An 18,283-nucleotide genomic window follows, 5' to 3' on the forward strand; every position below is an offset into this window, starting at 1 on the left:
AAATGAAGCTAAAAATGCAAACATGAGAATCTCCGACATGTCAGTCTAAGGTCTACGTACGGTCCTCGGGTGACCGTCATGGCTTATGGGCCTTTTGTTAATGACTTTAACAATAAATTCATTAAGAACAACGTGTTTCCCTTTAAAGCAACTCAAACAAACCAAATCACATAACAATATATTTATGTGCTAGCGCTAGATCCAATTTTTTAAACAATGCCAATTCCTTGTTGAACGAAACACCTTAGCATGGGTTTTTTTTTCCCAAGGGATTTTTTTTTAAGTTTTGATTTGAGTTAAAGAAAGAATGCCGCATTTAAGGATAATACTTATTTTTGAAACTATAATTTTGTTGAGACATCTTTGCATTGGTAAGTTTTGATTTGAGTTAAAAATAGAATGCAGCATTTAAGGATAATACTTATCTTTGAAATTATAATTTTGTTGAGTCATCTTTGCATTCGTAAGTTAAATTTTCTATGTGCTTACGTATTATATTGTACCAAGTTTAGACAAACCTAGTTTTTATTGTGCTTGATTAAATTACAATTTGCTGTCTTGCTTTTCCTTCGGACGAAATATGCGTAAAATATTTGATCATATTTTCAAATAATCTACATACATTATATCTTAGCATGGACTCATTATTTTTTTAAAGATAAAGTCCTTAACTGCATTGGTGTGTGAACACGCGATAACGACTATTTAATCCATTTAATAAGTTCAAAACAATTGAAGAGAGATTGTAATAGCCATAAAGATTCGTGAATTTTGATTTTGGCTTTTGACATTGCCCTTTAGCAGCGTTCAATGTTTGTAACGTCAAGATAGAATTTATAAGATAGCATCATGTTTCTTTTGTGATTCATGGGGGGTATGAAGGTGGCGACATTGCAGAAAAATACATAACCCACGTTAGCGTGTTATTTATTTTTTTCTGCAATGATCGCTACCTTCATAATCCACGTGAATCGTCAAAGAAAGCGTTTTATTGTTTATATATACATCTTTCTTTTAACAAATCAATAAGTTGATTGTAAAAGTAAGTTTAACTAGATGCTGTCATTAGACAGTAATACCCGCACCATGTGTTTGCCCCTAATAACACTGTTTTGTACCAGTTTAATTAAAAATGAAGGCTACATGCAAACTCCGGTAATACATTTAAAAATTATAATTTTCATAACTGAAGGATGAGATCCCTGCCCATATGATAATACACATCGTGACATGAGCAGCACTTTATGTGCAATTTGGGGTAGAACTGTTTGCAGTGAATTTTCAGTTAATCAATAATCTTAACATTTTATGTCATAGGAAGTATAATGGTCTATATAATTATTACAAACAAAATTAAAAATTAAATTATGCCCCCTCCCCGTGGCGGTTGCCGGTTTTAGATTTGCTTCTGTGTGCCTACATGAACATCATCGTGTGCACAGATTTAGAGAAAGGGTGGGAGTGAGGGGTCCAGACCCCCCCCCCCCCCCCTCCCCATGAAAATTCGTAAATTACCAAAAATACACCTTGGACCCCAATGCTCTTACAGACATGTAAACGCTCTAACCCATTGCGCTTCAATGTTAGGTAACATTATTTGGGGGGTAAATATTTAATCAATATTCAACATACTTTATTGTTTATCTCAATAGGAAGTATACATGTACATCACAATATGCAGGTGTCCTGCACCACCTTAAAGCTGTTATTTACCTAATAAAATAGTGCAAGTGGATTTGATAAGGTCATAAAAATACATGCATGTTACAAATGACTGATCTTTGTCTGAAGTTGCGTACACAACACAGGTTTGCATGTCTCATTAGCGGGTACTAGTTTTACCCAGCTCTTCGATTAGATGGGTTCACGTGTATACATACATGGGTGTTGCTAAAACACGGAACGGAAAACGGAACGGAAAACAGAACAGAAGGAAAACGGAAAATCTTATCTAATGTTATTTACATTCATAGATTTGTTAAGTATGCTAAAACGATATACTTTATGTATCTTTTTAATTTTTTTTTGAAAGATTAGCAATATTAGATTATTTATTCAAGAATATTTATTTCCTCAAAATTAACAGTACATGCATTGACCACTATATTCTGTCCCAAAATATCCTCGATTCACTTTTTGCTGTATATTTATATATACCTCAGGGTTCAAGCGATTCTCTTTTAGAAGCATTAAACATTCTCATTATTCTTTCTTTAAAACGTCCTCTCTAGCTTATCAGCTGGTATAAATACACAGCTAAAAATAAAGAAGTCTACGGGGTTTTGCATTTTAACAGACCCGGATGATAGTGTTGAAAAATTGTGCAAGGTCTTCTGAGTGACTTCCACATGGAGAAAAGATGTCAACATTTTCCATTATAAATCGTCCAAATGTGCTGCATGAATATTTTGGGATCGACAGACTATAGTCCCAATATATAATCGGAAAATCAAACCAGGCAACGTCTAGAGTTCTCTATTCGGATCATATGTATATAGCTGCTGGAATAAACAACTGCATGCTTTGTAATGCAAACGTAAACAAAATTGCATTGCTAAAAATACTAGTTTCACAAATTACTAGTTTCACAAATTCCCGGGTATTTTAATGTTTACTGTATTTTAACTTTTTAATGTCGTCAGTCCTACAGTTTTTTTTCTTCCATCTCAATGATACTGTATCGTCTGTATGATAAAAGATCGTCTAGAACACCGAAAATTCAATTTTGATGTAAGTATATACATGTACATCATATTTGAAAATAATATAAAAATACTCAAAACACGCATAAAACGCTTTCACTAACTGCGTACGTTACGCTAATATGCCAGCAATACCATATAAGAGAAATAAGTAAAAAGTTATAGCTAATTTGCTCGTTTAATCATGTTAATGTTTCACAATTCGTATGCATTTGATTTTTCCGTTTCGTACTCAACTAAAGCCGAATGAATACAATGCTATAATTGATAGACATTCATATGAATATTAATAAGATAGCAACATGTTGATAATCATTCATTAGATATAAATAAAAGATACAAAGTAAATCGTTTCTGGCCAGTCTATACCCTTTTTAAGCGATAAACGTGATGATATTTTCCATTCCGTTCCGTTTTCCGTTCCGCGTTTTAGCAACACCCATACATACATGTCTGTGTTTTCCGTATGCAGAAAAGGATTACGGTAGTTAAGATCAGCTAAAGGAATTCATTATTGTGTTTTAATTGGATTATCATTACCGGTATGATGTTGACCAATTTAGGTAAGCATAATACATGTAGTAGCAGTAGCACAATATAATAAGATGCCAGCATGGGATTCCTGCCAGCATACAAGTTCTACTTTCACTTTCTAAATGTAATCTCCCTTTGACAGCATACTGTATCATCATCTTTTAATATTTAAATAAGCTTATCGTCGTTACCTATCCTATCGCATTTGTAAAGTTTCTGTCATTTTAGTTGCAAAAGTTATTTTTTTCATTTGTCAGACTGCATGCACTGTTGAGTTGACCCCATATTGACCCTGTATAAACAATTTCTTATTAAATTTGTGTATTACATATGTAAGTAAGTGTAGACGCTTATATTTTTTATATGAGTAATAATAGGAAGGAAGGAGTATTTCTTTCTTATGTATTATAATGCATCAAATACAATGTAGGTCATGACCTTATGGGACTGTTCTGACCCCACGAAACAGGAAAATACAAAATATCTTCTAAAGTTATTATCAGTCATCAACTGGTGTAAAGTACATTAATGACCCCCAGGTGTTGTCTTTAAACCCAATCCCCCCCCCAATTAAATGATATGATACACTGTATATTTTGTTAACTTCTGAGATCTGAGATCATCATCCCTAAACCGTTTAATTTATTTTTGCTCTTTGTGTCATTGCGCGTAAAATTGTATTGTAAGATTATGCCCCCTTGGAGACACCCTGACATTTTAGAACTAGAAATAATAATGTATTTTATCTTATTCATATGTTATACAGTAGTGTTTGATCCAATTTGTGGGTAATTCCTAGCCTAATGATGTCACTGCTTTGTTTAGGAGACTTTACAATTGCCCCAATAGGTGAATACACATGGCAGTGATGCATATAACATTTTGTTTATAAATCTTAAAAATTGAATTAAGCAATTTCCAAAATGTTAATGTGAATCACGAGAGAAAAAGCAATCAAGAAATGATTTAAAATTTGCTACTGTACACATGTAAGAATGTATTTTAATAAAAGAAGACTGAATCTTTATAAGCAGGTTAGATTGGGGGGGGGGATGAATGTGGAGTATAAACATTTATAATTTGAATCATTTATTGTTATTAATTAATTTTAACTTGTCAATGAATACTACTTATTGATCCCAAGGTAGAAATATGACCTCTGATCGTATCTCAATAGATCATTTGTCAATTATGCAAGGTGTAATGTAATTTTTTTTAAGAATAACATTTTTTACCAGTTTATAAAAGTTTTTAGACACCCAAATTATATTTTGATTTTAATAGATTATTCGACAAGGAAGGGGGGGGGGGGGGGGGAGAGAACAGTTTATATTTGAGTTTGTTTGGGAGTGGGGGTTCCAAGTCATATATTTGACAATTTTTTAATGTAATTTAAAATAAGACTAAGCCATACTACAGTCATGAACATGAATAGTATAGAACAAAACACAAACTAATACATGTACATGTATATATACATAGGAAGTATTACAAAACAGATGATTGATCTATATCTGGGTTCTTAAATTGAATCATATATCATGTACATATTATATTATTGTTTCTTTGTTCAAGGCATTTAAGATGGTATGTAGGTCATGATCCCAAGTGCTCTTCCTGAAATTATCAAATATCATAAAAACCATTGAGATCCCCACCTTAATCCAAAGATATTATTCCTCCTTAGGTCATGCAGGCGCATCAGATCATTATGGCATGTAAGTCATGACCCTAAGGGGTCATCCTGACCCCCTTAGAATCAGAAATTGTCAATTATCTTTAAATTATTGATGTTTGATGATCCTATCTCTATTTAATCTTTATTAATTATTAAGTCTCCTGAATGAAGTTTGGAGACTTATTGTTTTTGTACGGTTCTTAATACATGTATATATTCTTCATCTTCTTTTTCTTCTTTCCCGCTCTGAACTTGTTTCTCAGAGATTGCTGAACATAATTGTACAAAACTCTAGGATATGATAGGCCTGCAAATCTACATGTAGTTGTGCACCCTGGTTTGATTTTTCTCATTTTGGGTTAGACAACCACTTTTCGGGGGGGGGGGGGGAGGGGGGTGTCAAAAGGGTGTGGGGTCTAACATTGAACCTTGTAGGAAGAATCATAGACTCTATTGTAAATGGTAACTTGAAAACGGACAAAGATAATAATAGAGGGTTTTCATAATCATATATTGGCTGTTACTGGCAATATATAGGGTTTATTAGATCTGACCCCTGGGGTCATCCCCACCCCCCAGGAATTTGAAATTACCATATATCTCAGAAACTGTTATAATCATGACCCCTAAACCATATATATTCATGTTTCTGATGTCAAGGGGCATCAAATCTTATGTAGGTCATGGGCCCTGTGGGTGTTCCTGACGCCCTCAAACAGCAAGTCCCTTAATATCTTCAAAACAGTTGAGATCCCCACCCTTAAACCATATATATTCTTGTTCCTTGTGTCAAGGGGCATCAAACGGTATGTAGGTCATGGGCCCCGGGGGTGGTCATGACCCCCCTTAAACAGGAAGTGCACGAATATCTCGAAAACGGTTGAGATCCCCACCCCTTAACCATATATATTCTTGATCCTTAAAGGGCATCAAAAGGTATGTACCGGTAGGTAATGGGCCTCAGGGTTAAATTTAATTTTTCAAAACCGTAATGCACATCTATGGAACAGTTCCTTTCATATCCCAAGATATGATGTGTCTATCCATTAAATCATAAAAGGAGTTCTAGGATCTATGTTTTTTTTTAAGTGATAAACGTCAATTTTCTGCAACATTTTGACTCCCTGGATGAAATTTAAATTTTGAAAACCTTACTGCACATCTATAGAACAGTCCCTATCATATCCCAAGATTTGATTGTCTATCCATTAAATCATAAGAGGAGCTCTTGGATCAATGTTTGTTTTTTTAGTGATAAACGTCAATTTTCTGCTACTATTTGACTCCCAGGATGAAATTTAAATTTTTAAAACCTTATTGCACATCTATAGGACAGCCCCAATTATATCCCAAGAGATGACGTAGCTACTCCAAAAGTTGTAAGAGGAGTTCTGGGAACCATATTTTTTTTGCCAAAAAACGTCATTTTTTGTTGCCCACTGATCCCCTTAATTAAAAAAAAAATTCTGGAACCTGATCATGCCTCAATATGACACCCCCAATCATATTCTAGAAGATCATTTGGCTACTGCTTAAAAAAATGACGTTTTTTAAACCAGTTTTTTTGTAAAAAAACGTCATTTTTTAGCCATTAAATGACCCCCAGGACAAAATTGAAAATTCCGAAACCTTATTGCGCATCTATAGGATACCCTAAAACATATTCCAAAAGATGATTTGTCTACTTTTGAAAATGTAGGAGGAGTTCGAGGAAGAAGGTTTTTTGTGAAAAAACGTCATTTTTTACCAATTATTTGACCCCCAGGACTAACAGAGAATATTTGAAACCTTTTTACAAAACAACATGATACCCCAAATCAAACTCCAAGAGTTCAGTTTGCTAGTTTATAAGATGTAAGAGCAGTTTGAGAAAGTAAAACGTGACAGACGGACGGACGGACGGACGGACGGACGGACGGAACAGGGTAACAACAATATACCCGAACTTTCTTTAGAAAGTGCGGGTATAATTAACAAAATCACTGTTAATGTATATCAGTACGTAAGCTAAAAGAAACAGCCAAATGGTCTCCTAATGGAATTCGAGTCTGACTTCATCATGATTTTTTCGCGCAGTCCGGGATTTTCTTCGGTTATTGTAGGTTTCGACCAGTCGATAAACGGGGCTTGTAGATTTCAGTCCCGTCAGTTTCATTCAATGTAGGTTTCGACCAAACAATAGATTTCAGTTAAATCAGTTTTTATAGAGCTATGAATTAACAATAAGTTTTCGAAAGAAATAGAGGGACTCAAACTCGGTAGATGTAAATACATTGTATAGTGTTTTGAATACCGTAGTTTTCCATAAATTTGCAAAGAAAATATTTGTATAATGTATTCATGTAAATAGTATATGACTACCGTCACGAGAAATTGGTACCGGTTTTTTAACGTCACAATGTTCAGCAAAGGACATCAAGTTTTCAGCGTTGTAAACGCTGTAATTGCTTTGAAGGCTGTGCATGTAACCGTCTTACATTGTGTATCAAACTAATTCATTTGGCTTGAATTGAATTTAAGAAGTGGATTTATCCTTAGAGATCTGAAGATATTATACATTTATTGCATGATGATGGGATAATAGGATTTTTTCTTCCCGAAAAATCATATTTCCGGAGGGCTATATGTACGCTCAAAGGAAAAAGATTATTTTTCTGGAGAAATAAATCTTTATAGATCCCGAACATTAATGCGAAAAATTGTTTATTATACCAAACCATACGCTTATACAAAAAACGTCGAGTTTCAATAGTTTTTCAGCATTAAAAAATCAAAAACTTCGTAAATGTTTGATCTTCAATGTTAATATCTCCGTTTTCTTTATTAACTCGAATCATATATTTTTAAATTTGTTTTCTGATATCAGAAGCCTTTAAACATTAAAATGTTTAAAATTTAAACATGTTTATTAACGTTGTCTTGTCATATTGACATTTTCATATCGAAAACAAGGTACTGTTATTTTCTAAGTAAGTCACCTTTCTTTCATTCAATCCACAGGAAGTAAAATTAAATCAATGTTGTGGTGCATTTAAACACTTAATGGAAGTGACCAGAACTATCCTCCACAATTTCTATATCAAGTAATGAAAATGTATATAACAAATTTGAAAAAATGAAATAAAAATTTTCAGATATCTCTATGATAAAGAATCGGTACAAAAAATACATGTGTATTTCAAATTGCTTAGGTGTCATCTCTAATCCTGTGTAATCGGTAACATGTAAAAAAAAGTTAAATCTTCTATTTTTGTCTCAATTTCGGTGACGATGGGAATTGATGGACGAAAATATTTAAGCCCTTTTACTGATCTACAACAAAAGATTCATTATCCTTGAGAATTTCAAGTCTTCCTTTTTTCTCGTCTATCTTACAAACTGCCGACAAGCACAAACATACTTTAGAAATGTCTCACAAACGGAAATAAAAACTGTAATTTAAAAAAAAAATGTATAGGCACAATTTTGTTTTCTTTCACTCCTGATCATTTGAAGTTCCATTGAACCAATGTTGAGACATTCAGTGGAATTATACAAGAAAAGTCTATATTGATGTAAAAATTTAACAAAACGGAAGCATTAAAGAGAACACGCAATTTAAAAAAAAGAAGAAGGGGGGGTTCAATGATGGGCTAAAAGTTTAACTAAAAGGTTTTCTCCAACTTGACCATTACATCGAAATTTCAATGGATTGATCGACTTTAAAACGGGTTACATAATTATCCTGTATTCCCAAGGAGTACTCTAAAAACTCAAAATTATTAAAGAAAATATTTAAAACCAAACTTAATCATAAAAAACCCAACTCTGTTTCCTTCCGATGACAACCGAAAGAACTAACAGACTTGCTGAATTGATTCTGCAAAGCCGGAACAAAAGGAATATCATCTATGAAATTTTTATTGCTTAAATCTTAAGCGTTTTTTTTTTTTTAGATCTTTTGCAAATCAGGAAAACAGGACGTCCTTAACATAAAAGATAATGAAAAGACAGGACATAAACACTGAAGCAAGAAATAAAGATTTGAATAAAAATTGTAGCACTGATATCTGATTATACCAAACAGGATTATGATAATGACGTATGCAATGTTTCTCATTCATTACAACTTCAAAATGAACACAGATATAGATGTAAAATAACTCACCTGGAAAAATATTTCCTGATTATCTCCTATTTGGAGGAAATACATCTCGCGTGAATTTTAATGCTAAGTTTGTCATTCAGATACGTGTACATGCTAAGTGACTGAAAAGTTATTCAAAGGTTGAATCGCTCAGTTCTGTCATTCCGTTACATTTCATACCTTTTACATAGCAAGCAGTTGACTAAACTGTTTTTGTTATCATAAAGAAAGAAAATACTAACGATGATAATATTAGATTCCTGTAACAATAACCAAAGAAGACATTTTCAGAGCAATTGGTGATATCATATCACCAACTTTATTGCACAGGCATTGTGCTTGTATATCGCTGTTATTTTTTTAAAATATATTTTTTTGACTTTAAAAATCTTTTATGGAGGATATTTTATATTGATTTATGATAGTTGACTTGTATGATAAAGCAGTTTTAATGTAGTAAAATAATATCATCTTTCAGCGATTTTGTGTCCAGTGCCAGTGGAAAATGTTGTATTATCATCAACATGCAGTAGAAAGATCGGGGACTCGTGTTCCTTCTCCTGTACCCAAGGTCTCCTCTCTACCACATTGGACAACATAGTGTGTACCTCTGACGGAACGTGGGATTTGAACCAAACCACTTTGTGTTTACGTAAGATATGATGCTCATCTTACATGATATCTTAACACCTCCTTTTGATGCATGTTTTAGTGATTTTATGTTGTGGTTAAATTGGTATTAGAAGAATATCAAACGGTTAGATTCATCACATAAGAAACTAAATTGCCCTCTCATCTTTATTTAATAATTAATTTTTAGGTCACCTGAGTCACTCAAGTGACTTTTTGCAATTTATGTTCATTCGTCTTCGTGTGTCGCCATGCGAGTGCGTCGTGTTTTTAAACTTGAACATTTTTTTAACATCGTCTTTCACACTACACAATGTTGTAGATGCATCTTTCGGGGTAAGAAGGAATACGAATTTTAAATTTCCTGACCCTTGTTACATAGTTTACTTTTTGTTGTTATCTCTATTCTCTTTTTTTTTAAATATAGCATGGGATTGTGAGCTTTGATTTGGAGTAATGGCGATGTTTATAAGTATGGCTTTGGTTTGGAAACAGAAAAAAAAGTAACCAGATTTATTTAAATGAAAAAAAGATCTTTTAAAATATGAATATAAGCAAAATATTTTTTTACCTGTTTAGAATTTTTTTTAATTTCCCGTAGTGCTATGCCAAAATGGTTGAACTTTCAGTGGGAATTTAAGGTTTCGTGAGGTTTGTTGACTCGTTTTGTGAACTCCCTGTTGTGGTCCAAAAGAGGTACATGTATTTCAGGCCTTCATTTCACAGTGAACTTGCGCTACATATCCTGCGATAAAAGAAGACGTGGATCAAGCATCTGTACTGGGTATTACGTGTAATGCACACTCGCTGTTTCAGTGTAAACTGCGATCCCTTAGTTGATTAGTTTTTTGTTTTAAAATTATGATTTGGATATTGGGATGAAAGACACCCTAGCTTCACACTTCACTATTAGATGATCAAATAGTGGTGTGTAAAAAATATATTCTATTGATAGAATTATAGGCACATCTTGTAATCAGTAAAAATAAATAAAACAGCTAAAACTTTATGAACAAGTTTGTATAAGGTGAAACTTATAGGGAAATATGCAATTGTACATTCAAATAGAGGGGGATGCACTTGTGAGCATGCAACGTATATTTACCATACAAGAAATGAACACATTAAACAAAACACTTTATGAAACGAGTAAAAAATATTATAAAACTAACATCGACAAACAATGCATCATTTAAAGATTTCACTGATCAAAATAATTACCTATAATACTAAAGTATTACGACTAAATATGATTGGCATTTTGTGCAAACTTATTCCCCCAACCTTTTTGTGCATGCAATTTCCTTATAACTATTGGACCTATCTCAATCATTTTTTTTCAAAGTAATTGCCAGTGAACATTATTCTTAATGCTTGTTTTTAATATAAGATGACGTTACTCCCGGTCCTGAATTATTAGTTATTTTGAAATTTTTTTTACTCATTTTGTGCAGAGTTGATCAAAGAAACTGCTAGAAATATGAATTTTTTAAGGATAGTTAGACTATAAGTTAACTATGGTGGCATATCTCTGCCCCTTATGTGCAAGTTATTTTTCTATTAATTATGTCGACATGCAAGATTAAATGTTGACATACAAGATAGATATGTCAAAATGCAACATAACTATGTTGACATGCAAAAAAACTGCAATCAGATATATGAGTTATAAAAAAAACAAGTGACATCCAAGATGCTAGATACGCTACCTGTTGATATCAACATGCAACTTATTTATGTTAACATGCAACTTATTTATGTCGACATGCGAGAAATTTATGTCGACATGAAACTTAGTTATGTTAACATGCAAGATAAATATGTTGACATGCAACATATTTATGTCGACATGCAACTTAGTTATGTTGACATACAACTTATAAGTCAGCATGTCAGCATATTTATCTTGCATGTTAACATGAATGAGTTACATGTCGACATAAAAAGGTAGCATCTAGCATCGTGGATATCACAGGGGGGTCGATATTTGAGATTATTAATTCTAATCTGATTGCAATTTTCTTGCATGTCAGCATAGTTATATTGCATGTTGTCATAATTATCTTGCATGTCAGCATATTCATCTTGCATGTCGACATATTTGATAGAAAAAGAAAAATAACTTGTACACAAGAGACAGAGATATGCCACCATAGTTCACGTTATGCACCATGTTTTTGCCTACAAAATATCATTATACATTTTAGAAGTAAAGTTGCTGATCGTAACAATCTCTGTTTAAAAATGTCTTTGCCCAACCATTTTTTACGTTATAAGGATTTGCATGGGCCAAAGTCGTAAAAATTTGACGCATCATATAAAATAAAAGAGAAACAATTTGTTAAGCACTGCAGAAATAAAAACAGTTTGCATTGATGATTTTAATCGAAACATTGATGTATGTTCCATTTATAGGATCTACCGGACTTATACCCAAAATACTTAATGTTTTGTATCACAAAATGTAAGATATGTGTAAATACAGCACATGTTAGTATTTAAGATCATTGCCACGTCCATTTTAGAGTTATTTAGGGGTCAACGTCCTAAAACAATGATAAATATGTATAGAAATGGTGACATATTTTTGTTAACCCTTGTACCTACATGTAGAACAGAAAAAAGATCATTGATGATTCCTAATTGAGGATATATAGAAGACTAAAACCTTTAATTTTTAATGTGCAGTGTCTTACAATAAAAAAACCCCAGTTTGTTGGGCGTTGTAAAACACACCGGTTTTCTTATAAATTGTCTGAAAGTATAGGGTTGGGGATAATTTTTTCATTAATGTTGCATCGTATCGTTTCAAATTTACCATCAGTGTTATTTGTCATTTATTGACATTGATATCGACATCCTATAAAAACAAGGTAAATGAATTTCTAAATCCTAATATATCCATTACTTGTCAGAAATATCTGACATTTTCCGGACCTCTTCAACATATAGGGATGGTATGACATAAAAATCAAGATTGTAAAAAAAGAGGGAAAACGTAAAATATTTTGGACTAATCCATTACAGGCTTTTGGATAGTATTAATGTATTTATATAATACTTTCATAATTAAAGAATATGAAAATATAAATTGAAAAAAAAGCTGTGTGCTACACTGTAAGTGAAAATATTAACCTCGGGAAAAATATTATAGAACACATTGCACATATTAGATGTAGTATACAATATGCCCATCAGATAAAATAAGTATAGTTAGATAATTCAGTTCTTGTTAAGCAAATATTTGTTGACAAATTATTTATTTGAAAATATTCCCATTAACTTGGAGAAGTATGCCAATACGATTGAGATCCAGATCTTACACTTTAATTGCACAAACATAAAAAGTCTCGATTTTAAAAAAGCCATTTTGCTTTAGTACGCTCTACAATCATGTTGATTTTGAAAACGTGAATTAAATATTTACATTATATTCTTTTCTAAATAATGTTAATATGAACGATGCTACGAAAAACATAACGTGGAATATTTGTCTTGCATTTGTCTTATAATATTCCAAGATATCCAGCTTCTTTTCGACCATCTGATGAATTTTGGTTTGCTTTTAATATAAGAAAGCAAATTGGATCAAACACTAATTGCACTAGCATTAAAAACACTGAAAAGGGAAAGAAAGATTCCAAATTGAAAAAAAAGTTAAGAAACTGGCGAAACAGATACAATACAATCCCCAAAAACTCCAAAAAACCATTTTTATCATAAACGGCGTTTTATCATAAGAAGTTAATACAAACGTTAATAAATTACATGTACTGGAAGCTGACATCAAATATGTATCAAATTAGATGCAAAGAAAAATTGCCACAAAAATAATTAAAAGAAACCCCGAAGATATGAAACTGTTTTATATGTAAGGTGAGAGAGAGCTAGATAGAGAGGATAATAGAACAAAAAACTATGTATTAAATATAATTGGTCATTGCAGATAAACTTGGACCCTTTTTATCAAAAGAAAAAGCGGCATTGTACCTCCAAGTACGATCAAAACGTGTCAAACGAGACATCAGTCACGAATGCGCCGAAGCAAAGGGTTGTTCTAACGAAGAGATTAGGGAAATCGGCGTCACAGACGTGGTACTTGTGTTGCAATAATTGTGTTAAAACCTTGAGTTAAAGAAAAAAGGTTCATGGAGAAAAATAACGTACTGTATATGGCAAACACATATCTAATCACAACAATTCAATGTTACAGTGTGCTTGGATGAAAAACAGATTGTGCAGCCAGCTTAACTGTCAACCTGGATTTATATGTGTCACAACAGTCAAAGACTGTGCTAACTTGAACTATTACAGAGTAGCATGTCAGGGTAAGATCCTTTTTATATACTTTAGTAAAAGAATTAAAAAAAAAAAGTTTTTCGAAAATTATAAGTTTAAATTGAAAATGAACATATCATATTCTCTTATTTTTTGAAGATTGTAATTAAGATTTTCCGTTTCCTACGGACGACTTTATTTTTTAAGACCCATTTATTTAGGTCTTTAGTTTCGAACGAAAGAAAACAGTTATGGGTATTATCCTGCTGAGTACGTAACTGAAATTAGTTAACAAAAAACGGACTATGTGTTGCAGAGATATTGCTACCTGGAAATAATTTTCCCGCAATGTTGATCTCACTCTTAAGGTAAAGAAAAAAAAGTAAAATGTTTAAAGTAAAGTGAACTCGTAACGAAAATAAAGGTAGCAAGGGACAGTTTCGGATAAGTGCTCGTCAATATTTTTGTAAAATTGAGAGTTGCTGTACTTGAAGGCTTATGAGTGTTGCTTAAATTGATGAAATGATTATTTAATGATAATTAGTTAGAGGGATGTCTCTTGTTTAAATTGATATGCAATATGTAGGCCCCTTATGTTAGGTATGCTAGGGAATTTTACAGGTTTTGACTAGTAATATTCTTCAGAAATTGGTGATTGGCCTTATAAAGAGTAAATTAAAGGTATTTGTGCTGAATGGGAACTGGGGAATTTCTAGTTGCAGAGTTCCAAAGACACGCATCCCCTGGCTACAATAAATTGTATAAAAAAAAAACTGTCCCGTGCCACCTTATCGGAAAATGTTAAATCGTACCTTAAACTATTCGGATTTTTTGCAAGTTCGTTTATATGATGAATAAAGGACTACGTGCGGTTTTCTACACCCCCCCCCCCCAATATAAGTTTTACTTAGAGTTTTTAAGGTGAAAGATAGTTGAAATCATATAAAAATAAGTGTGTAGAATGTTATTACCACAGTGACGTCATAATATAGAAATGAAGATTGTCTTATTTTGATAAATTGATGTTTTGTAGCAAAATATCTTGTCTGATGGTTTTTTCGTCTGGAAAAAAATAGATAGCAGGCTTGCTCAAGTAACATTTTTAGTATGATGTGTATAATTATATTAAGAAAAGCATATTTTTAAATCGTACGTGAGCAGATTTGCGTTCTATACTTCCGAATTCCAAATATACGGAAAATGACAATATTTTCATATTTTTGCAAAATTGCGGGAATTGCGTGTTTTAGGCGACGGCATAGATAAACAGCAAATGAGCAATCGCTCTGTTGAACTCGCCTCTTGTTAACACTACACTTGCATGCCAACAGGCACTAATCGTAACTTATAGTCATAATATTTATTCATATATAATAAAGTCTCGATTCTGGCGACGCCGCGTAAAGTGATCAGTATGTTCGTCTGTCCCATTGTCCACCCCTCTGTCTGTCCGAATTTTTCCGGATCTTCCCAAGCATTATTATTATGTATTTGGTTCTGCCTAACTTGGGTGAGTTTGCGGTGATCTTAAACTAAGTTTCGAGGTAAAAGGTTTTAGGTCACAGTAGATGTATGTGTCAGGACCATGTATTATCACACATTGGCTCAAACTTGCTCACACTTCAACCTCAGAGTGTCCGTAGCTAAAGGGTGTGCAGTGACCTCTAACAAAGTTTCTAGAACAAAAGTCAGGATAGTATAAGATCTCTGTGAAAAATCCCTGTCTAGCCTTATATTTCCTCTTTATGATTCTGTCTGGCTCAGAGCATAACATAAAGAGTGCTTGTAAGTAAAGGATATGCAATGATCTTAAAACAACTTTTTAAGTCAAAAGTTAATAGTATATCCCTTTGAAACCCAGTTTTTGATCACTGCCTTAATTTTGCTCAGACTTTAGCGTAAGACTATTTGAAAGTAAGCGATTTACTGTGATCTTGAGTCAAGATTCCTTTTCAAATGGCTAGGTCATGTCGCAGACCGTTGTGTAAAGTCTTGACACATTTTTAGTCAAAATGTATGGTTAAAGGAGTCCTCTAGAATTTTTTTCAGTTTAATATCCATTATCTAAGTGGGTCCTTTGAGAGGGCATTATCTCGATGATTTTAAGTTAATTGGAGTATAACTTACACGGATTGTTTTGCTCTAAGGGCATCCATCACCCTGTATTAATTGTAATATGTAACGTGTATCCTTTCTCATGGCAAAAATCTAGATGATACTTTACACAAACAGTGTTTGTAGTTTTGATGTTTTTGATTGGCAGTGACCTTAAACTTAATTTATTATTAAAAGGTGAGCATTATAACAGAAATTGATGAAAATCAACGTACCGAAGTACTGACGGGACTTGATTTTATCGATTGTTATTTATTTAAAAATCAACGATATGTTATTTTGCACGACAAGTAGTATCTAATCTGTATTTGAATTGCGCACATATTTGTGATATGAATTTTCGCATTTTTTCGACTAGAATTTCCAGAAAACCCTAAATGAATCATATGTTGTGTTATATTTAAAGATAGAATTTATTCCATCAAATTATGCATCAATAATCGAAATATTTCTAAAAAATTGTAAGAATCCAAGCAATATTGAACTCTAGGCTCGTTCAACGCTCGGCTGTCTCTGTTAATCTCCAACAAGCAAGAGAGAGTTTGTCGAAGACTTACGAAGACAGCCGAGCGTCTGGTTGAACGAGACTACATTAAACTCTGGCGTAGGAATACATACAACTACAAAATAATAAATTGTTCAAACTATTTAAAATCTGACTATTTTCAGGGTATCTATTCATAAGTTTCCTTGCGAAAACAATTCTTCAGCATACATTACATCGAATTTGTCGATTATATTCAAGAACTAAATCTTGTCAGCGGTGATGATTTGTGCATATGTCCAAACACTGTTTCAGTTTCGGTTTGCCTGAGTAACTGCATAGGAGAGTTGATTAAAATCAACTCCCAAAAATGACAATTACAAACCGTTAACCGTCTCAAAAATCCATAAAACGAAATTCATGGCAAAGCAACACGGACCTCCAAAAAGATAGAGGTGGGATCAGGTGCCCAGGAGTGAGCATCCTCTGCTGACCGGTCGCACCCGCCGTGTGCTCCTTGTCACAACTGGGCATGTCATAATCGAGGTAAATATCAAAATTGGGAAAATGTCATAATAGGTAAAAAAGAAACGTTGATGATTTGGTTTGTTTGTGATGGTCAAAACACAAACCTTGAGCCAACACGGACCTTCATTTTATTTGAGGTTGGATCAGGTGCCTAGGAAAAATGAGCATCCTCTGCTGACCGGTCACACCCGCGGCGTGCTCATTGTCACAATTGGGCATGTCATAATCGAGGTAAATGTCAAAATTGGTAACATCTCATAATAAGGATAAAACGAAAAGTTGATGATTTTGGTTTGTTTGTGATGGTCACAAAACAAACCTTGAGCCAACACGGACCTCAATTACACTGGAGGTAGGATCAGGTGCCTAGGAGGAGTAAGCATCCTCTGCTGACCGGTCACACCCGCCTTGCGCCCAATTTCATATCGGTAACAATGTCATTATCGGGGAAAATGTCGAAATTTGGAGAAAATATGATGGAGAAAAACAGAGAACAACCTGTGGACAATTCGGTATTCAATCAATAGTCCAGAGCAGAGCAACCATGGACCTCTGGAAACCCGCAGAGGGAGGCTCAGGTGCTTAGGAGGAGTGAGCATCCTCTGTTGACCAGTCACACCCGCTGTGTGTTCTTTGTCGAAATTGGGAAAAATGGAAAAGTCCGCAGACATTTAGGTGTTAATTATGGTCTAAAATCCGCCAATAGGAGCTGTGAATATGCCATCCTGATGACTATAGCCCCGCCAGTACTAGACAACACTTTAGGAAACAAAACTGTGTGTCCACTTTGAGATGTGAAGACTGTGAAAGCAACATTTACATAACTCACAGCAAAAGAAGGCAGAAATCTTTTTTATTATTTTAAATTGTATCGTAAATGCCAGGATGTTCAATAATTGTCAAAATTTGCTGAGAAGCACACATACTACATAATTAATTTTGCATGAACAATTTCTGTAACCTGTTGATTGGGTTTCCATTTTTTATAAGTCATAAATTTACATTTACCTGTTATATTTGATGAATAAAGTTGGTTGGTCATTTTGATTTGCTCGTGCTGAATTCTCAATAATATTTGCTGCATATCCCGAGTGTCTGTTATTGTTAATTGATAGTTTAGCTGGTACATGTATATTATTCTTTATTAGAATTAGTAAATAAATTCTCAAAAGCAAACAAAAATCCCATTATGTAAAATTATTGTATAC

General features: G+C 33.4%; 1 protein-coding gene across 1 annotated transcript in view; it reads left to right on the forward strand.

Moving 5' to 3' along the window:
• Nucleotides 1-295: 295 nt before the first annotated feature.
• LOC128168806 (E-selectin-like) overlaps nt 296-18,283 on the forward strand; it is a 37,829-nt gene continuing 19,841 nt past the window's right edge. Inside the window, exons 1-4 of the mRNA XM_052834971.1 lie at nt 296-371; nt 9,519-9,692; nt 13,617-13,765; nt 13,884-13,998. Of these exons, the coding sequence (XP_052690931.1) occupies nt 308-371; nt 9,519-9,692; nt 13,617-13,765; nt 13,884-13,998 (502 nt within the window). The 5' untranslated portion in view covers nt 296-307. The remainder of the gene's footprint in view (nt 372-9,518; nt 9,693-13,616; nt 13,766-13,883; nt 13,999-18,283) is intronic.

The sequence above is a fragment of the Crassostrea angulata genome, unplaced genomic scaffold (assembly GCF_025612915.1).
Source record: "Crassostrea angulata isolate pt1a10 unplaced genomic scaffold, ASM2561291v2 HiC_scaffold_55, whole genome shotgun sequence".
NCBI lineage: Eukaryota > Metazoa > Mollusca > Bivalvia > Ostreida > Ostreidae > Magallana > Magallana angulata.